Raw genomic sequence first — 6731 nt, 5'->3', positions numbered from 1 at the left:
AATTTATCTGGGAGTTGGGACTGTGGATATTGAAAGATTAACAGGCTGATGAAGGAGCTGCCTTCAGTTTGGTCTTTAATGGTAAGCGGTGATGAAGAACACATGTGCTATTAAATCTCCTGCAAAACCTACTGTTTACCAAGATCTATAGATGTCAATATCTTTCACCAAGTGACTGAGGAAAGGGGGCATATGATCTGGACAGGGTGGGGGGTTACATCCCTCCCCTAATGTAATGTTTCCTACAAAGTGTCTTTTACTGACAGAAATAATTCAATGTCGCCAATCAATCTGCTAAAACAGAGGTGAAGCCAATTCACCAATCTATATGTATGTGATTCTTGTCCTGCAGATGTTTTATCTGTGCATTGGAAGCTCCTCTAGACCTTATTTGCTGATGCTGTACAATCGCATGGATTTTTAATATTTTCATTGTGCAGATTTCCTGCAGATTACAGTATTTCAGCAGTGGAAACATCAATCTCAGACATTGTGGCAAACATATTTTGCCATAATAGATGACTTTACCAATGAAAAGACATAATAATCATATAAAAAATTTAAAAGATTGCATTTTATTCTTACACAACCCGAAATCAAATGATCTGTAGGGGAACCCATCACCAAGTATTTAATTTCCCAGCAGTATCTCCACAATACTATTATATGCTATATGGCTTTCTACATATTTCCCATTTCAGCAGATGGGCAGTTCACTGATGTGATGGTCCTCCAGTAATGCTCTTTGCAGATATTCTCCAATATGTTTCCTAGAGGAGAATCATGAACAGGGACTGCCATCTATCATGAACAGGGACTGCCATCTATCATGAACAGGGACTGCCATCTATCAACAGGTTTATCTAAACCAGACAATCCTTTTATGTTAGGTTATATATTCCTTCAGTCCAATGGCATTCCATCTTAAAAAATTGTGCAAGCATGCTGTTAATAATAATAATAATAATCTTTATTTTTATATAGCGCTAACATATTCCGCAGCGCTTTACAGTTTGCACACATTATCATCACTGTCCCCGATGAGGCTCACAATCTAAATTCCCTATCAGTATGTCTTTAGAGTGTGGGAGGAAACAGGAGCACCCGGAGGAAACCCACGCAAACACGGGGAGAACATACAAACTCCTTGCAGATGTTGTCCTTGGTGGGATTCGAACCCAGGACCCCAGCTAACCACTGAGCCACCGTGCATGTTTTTCCCTAAATTGGGTCTCTTCCTGATAACTGATGCAAATTTGTGTCAGCAGCAGAGTCAATATATGTGGTATGCACAATACAGAAACTGTCACAAGAGGTTACTTAATATTGTGTTTGCACCAAACATTTTGATCAGTTCACAATACGTCCTTGTTGTAAATAAGTGCAGCAAATGTATGAACGTTTACACCATTACACAGCACCATTATACGCCATAATACACCATTTCTTAGCACCTATGCTTTTTTTGGTGTAAAGTATGGTATATTTTTAAATGCATGTCTACGTAAAAGTATTTATACATTGCATGTTCTGGACAGATCATATCTGTGTCTAAAAGGACTCAGAATATAAATACATGTATGTTGCAACATTAAATTGTAATATGTGGAAAAAGTCACTCTGGTGCAATTTGCACAAAATGTATAATTAATGTGCGAGATTTGATAAAGATGGAATGATGTAGGTGAAGTGATTACACACAAAATTTGGCAAAAATTATGTTTTTTTTTATAAATGTGGACTATAGTATGCAATGTGTTTGGTCCCTAAAATTAAAATAGATCTATCTGCAAGAAACTTTCGTCATAGTTTACTCACAAATGTTGCATTATCTAATCACCAAACCATTTTTTTAAAGGCAAGCAATTTTATAGGCTGTAGAAAATAGATATGAATCTCCAATATGAATAGGATTAAATATAAACATAAAAGAGAGTGTGTGTGATATATATATAGATTTTTTTCTACAGTAATCTAATTGTGAACTATAGGATTAATGTAAATTCTGCTTCAGTAGGAAATCTCTCCCCTTCTTGGAGTAAAGTTTCTGAAGTTAGTGGTTGTATATTTTTATGGACTTTCACACAAAGCATGTAGTGAACACAATTGTATATGCTACACACAGTTTTCATAGCATTAGAATAATTCATTTTGAGAATCACAGTAATCTAAATGTCATTATGTACCTACATTACTAATTATTACAAAATGATTACTATACACCCAAACTTCAGATGGAGTGTAGAAGTTGCAGCTCATGAAAGTAGCACTGTACACTGTGTATAATGGAATGATGATTAGCAGGCAGTGGCTAATGAGGACCCAGTGTAATTGCTGCCTGTAGCTGATGGACAGATAAACCATTAGAACTCCCTGTAATGTGATGTGCCCCTGAATTCATTTGTGCCTGAACTTTGTGTGAACCTGAGATTAAACAGGGGTAGCCAACTAAACATTTTGTTGTTAGATTCCTTTTCAACAAGCCTTTTAGACTAAGTAAATATTGATCAGTTTCAATCTGAATACCCCAGAGGAAGACCTTGATGTGTCTGCATTGCTTCAAATGGAAATTTCCAGAGAATCAAATGTAGTACATGGGTTATTTATATTATTAAATAAAAGCAAACATTTATATTTTTAAAGATATATATATGTGTGTATGTGTGTACATAGATATATGTGCATAAATATATATATATGTTTATATTTGATATATATTTTAATATACATACACACATTATATATGATATATTTATATATATATATATATATATGTTTTATAATTTCTGTTGTCTTACAACCTTTAATGAACTCTCCTAAGACGCTCCAATGTACAGAAACATAAAATATAATATAGTTTTAAATCGAAATACATTGGATTATTTTTGCTATCAGTGTATTACTTTTCACTTTTTATTTAGCAATTCTATATCTCTGTAAATAAATACGTGAATAAATGGATTTATTATTTTGGTTCTGCCTTTCTGTTTTTGCAACATTTGATCAAAACAGTTTTGAGGAAACGAATAATAGGAAAACAATCCTGTGCCTGTATCTAAAGACAAAGATGATCGCTATAGTAAATATTATTATAATATACTGAAGATTCATTAATGGCCTTTAAGGTGTTCCCACAATCGTTGATGCTCCATGACAAATGTAAAGAGTCCATTCATTGCGTCCTGAATGTGGATTGCCCCAATCTCTTTAGGAAATCCGTTATGTCAGCCAACGTTCGTCCTTTCTGTGACCTCTCTCTCTGTGATGTGTTGTGTTCTTTCCCATGTTCTTGTTCTGGACTTACAAGGTAAGCCATGCCATCATTACCATGCGCTGAATAGCTCCTCACAGGTTAAGTTATAGCTTCCTTTGAAGTTCTCCTCTAAGCCTCCTGCGCAGCACTAGACTTCCCTCCAGATACCATTTCAGATAGGGGAAGAAGTTTGTTGTTATGGTAATGATATTTAACACATTAAAGTACAGTGAAGAATCAAGACATCTGCCTTTACCTACATCCAAACTGCTAGAAACAAAAGGACCTATGAAGAAGAAACAAGAATCTGCCCTCAGGTTTTCTTTGAAGTCAGCAGCAGCCACTACAAGTTTTGTGACTTTTAAGAATTTTGCTGGATTTTGCAACAACTAACTTTACCATAGTTTCAGTTTCCTACTGAACCTGTCTGGAGTTTTCTTATTACTAAATGCAATGAACTGGTTAAATAGCATTAACTGAAATGACCCTTTAAATGAAGAGGCCATGTGAGAACTTATGTTTATATGGTTGGATGTGAGGAAAGACTGGCTGAAGACAAGCTGTACATTTTTGTCAGTCTTTTCTGTTTACACATGTCAGCATTCAACTCAAGGTGAAAAGTTCACCAGTTCTTGACCCAAGATGTTCCCCCCAAGGTGTCACTCGATGAGAATCTGTACAAATAAAAACTCTGCAACTGTAAGGACTTCTCTGTAGTTTTTTTTTTTTTTAGTTAATGTCTTGCTACAACGATCTGAAGAAGTAGACAAAATGATGTCACTTTAAAGCACTTTATTCGTTTGCAGCACTCCTCCTCCCCCTATATATTACACAGATCTAATGACCATCATGTTCTGTATCGAAATACATTTCATCACAAGTTACAACTGATAAAACTCAGTGTAGATCGGAAGAGACGATCGTTACTCATCGTGCACAGACTCAAACAGGAATCACAGAATATACAGAGTATTTGGCCAAAGACAATATACAGAGATTGAATTAATCCGAGATGAATATTGATTCAGGAACATAAAACATGTACAGGCACGAATCATGGAACCTTGGGGAAGAATCCTGTGAATTGTTTTATTGTGTGCCGTAAATTACATGATAGTCTCCCCCAGATACAACAATAACAAGAAAACAATTATTATGAATTAAAACTGATAAAAAGCCTCTGCAGGAAATATTTACAATCTGACACATAAAGAAGAAAACACATTTAAATTAATAAGTCTTTCCATTGTGTAAACTTTGTTTTTTTTCTATAGTGCATCCCTTTTTTAAGAGGGTTTGGTACCCAGATGGCACCAAGCAGGTAGACAAACATCTCTCCAGTGGATTTAACCAGGGGCTCATACCTGGGATTCTTAGGAGTACATGCCAATACTGGTCAATCATCTTTGGTTCATTGGCGCAAATGCCAAACACTTTGAGAAAACTTTGTGCAAACAGAACATTGATGCCAACTGGCATTTCACATACAAGGAACCAGGCTCCAAGAGTCTTTTTTTTGTAGCAGCTGGGGAGGGGGGGCTTTAGTTGGAGGAATTTAGGTGGTCTGAGGTAGAAGAAGCCGGAGATGGGACACAGGGTGAGGGACTGGATTTATCGGACATCTCTTCTGACTTCTCATCACTTCCTGTGCTGGCTGAAGGGGATATGGGCAGAAGACCCTCTTTTTCTCTCTTCTTCTGTTTCATCCTTCTGTTCTGAAACCAGATCTTCACCTGGGTTTCATTAAGTTGTAAGGCAGCTGCTATCTCCACCCTTCGGGCTCTGGTCAGATACTTGTTGAAATGAAATTCCTTTTCTAATTCTGTCAGCTGTTTAGTGGTGAAGTTGGTTCTGACTGTGTTGGGTTGGCCTGCAAATCCATATTCTCCAGCTTTACCTGCAGTAGACAAGCACAGGTGAATTACAAGCTGGCAGAAGCCAAAGGATCTACCCCCAACACATGGGCTAGATTAATAATCAAGAGTATTATTATTATTATTATTATTATTATTATTAGTGCAGTGCTATCACTACATTACTTCTCCAATGTTAAAGTCCACAGTCTGGACACATATGGCAGTGGTAGCAGTATCTGACAACCCATGTGTGCCCACTGATCCAGCTTACCTGTCTTAGGAGGGTTTCGTTTAACTTTCATCCAGTCAAATGTCTGGGTTGAAGGGGAAGCTTCTGCGTTTGGTGAGCGACAGACTTCCTGGTGGTTGATGTGGAGGCTGCTGACATTATTGCTGTAGCCTGCCATGGCCAGGTTCTGCTGCTCTGGCCCATAGGTATGGTGGATGTAGTGAGCGGACCCTGTGCCCTCCACATAGCTCTGGTGCTGATGGTGCTGGACAGTGGAGGCAATGTTCCCAGTGTACACGGCGCTGGGGAAGCCTGCACTGACATCTGCCTCCTGATTTATGGGGAAGTGGGGATAGCTGCTGCTGAAGTTCTGGAGGCCATATCCTCCAGCGCAGCTGGGGTGTGGGTATGACATGCCCAGGCTGGAGTGGCTCTGGAAGGCTCCAGGTTGATGATGAGGATGATGATGGTGATGAGAACTTATTTGGACCCCCCTTCCGACCATGAAGCGATCATCGTTGTTGCAGGTATTGGCACTGACTGCGCAGGACTGGAAAGTTGTAAGTCCATGGTCCGGGTGGAAGGCTCTGGGCTCTCCGGCTATCAGGCTGGGGTAATCCAGGAAGGAGCTCATTCTGGCATGGTCCATCTATCACTGACTGATGGTGTCTGTCCAGCCCAGGGTGATTGTGCCAACTTTCTCACTTCCTCCATAGAGCCAGCAGCAGAACATGAGCGGAATGTACAGTCAAGTGGCAGCACGTGATCGGCTCAGCCAATGGCAGCGCCGCATCAGAAGGTGTCCCTGCACAGCGGTGACGGCTCGCTCTCGCCCAGGCATTTAAATTGCACGCGCAGATCTAGCACATTGTGCGATGCAGCGGCCACAGCAGCACCCACCCACGGGCCAGATCCACGGCACCCACACATACAGGCTACATCCACCCACACAGGCTAGATCCACGACACCCACACATGTGCCAGATCCACGGCACCCACACACACAGGCTAGATCCACGGCACCCACACACACTGACCAGATCCACGTCCTCAGTACACACACCGGCCAGGAGATCAGCTGTCACAGAGCACATTCTCCGTCAGTGCAGCCACAACATAGCGGCTTCTCAGGTCAGTACTTCATCTTGTCTCATCTCATGTATGTATGACTTGGTCTCTGATGTAGGATCTCCCTATGATGATCGTGGCTGCTGCTCAGCATCAGGAGGTATTCTGTGTGCAGCATTGTGATACATAGTGTGCACTGGGGATGCTCCTCTCTGTGCTCCACGCTGCATTATACACGTACAGGGCATTACACTGCAATGTACATGATGGATCGATGTCTAGAATAAGGTCATGTGTTATGTAATCCAGAAGAGTGTGTTTGTGT

The 6731-nt window shown here is 40.1% G+C and overlaps 1 protein-coding gene across 1 annotated transcript; it reads right to left on the bottom strand.

Annotated features, from left to right (window-relative positions):
* Window positions 1–4030: 4030 nt before the first annotated feature.
* HOXA1 (homeobox A1) lies at window positions 4031–6481 on the bottom strand. Its single transcript, XM_073581370.1, has 2 exons — window positions 5381–6481; window positions 4031–5150 (listed from the first exon to the last, which is right to left on the bottom strand). Exons 1-2 carry the CDS (start codon window positions 5985–5987, stop codon window positions 4795–4797), a joined length of 963 nt encoding a protein of 320 aa, XP_073437471.1. The 5' UTR covers window positions 5988–6481; the 3' UTR covers window positions 4031–4794.
* Window positions 6482–6731: the final 250 nt, after the last annotated feature.

The sequence above is a fragment of the Dendrobates tinctorius genome, unplaced genomic scaffold (assembly GCF_039654945.1).
Source record: "Dendrobates tinctorius isolate UK_male_01 unplaced genomic scaffold, ASM3965494v1 ptg000070l, whole genome shotgun sequence".
In the NCBI taxonomy this organism is placed as follows: domain Eukaryota; kingdom Metazoa; phylum Chordata; class Amphibia; order Anura; family Dendrobatidae; genus Dendrobates; species Dendrobates tinctorius.
Note: the sequence above shows the minus strand (reverse complement) of the source record. Positions and strands in the feature narration are given on the sequence as shown.

Coding starts and splice junctions, on each gene's coding strand:
- HOXA1 (XM_073581370.1), bottom strand. CDS start 5,987: ATGGACCATGCCAGAATGAGCTCCTTCCTGGATTACCCCAGCCTGATA. Junction 5,151..5,380: donor ACGAAACCCTCCTAAGACAG/GTAAGCTGGATC, acceptor TGTCTACTGCAG/GTAAAGCTGGAGAATATGGA.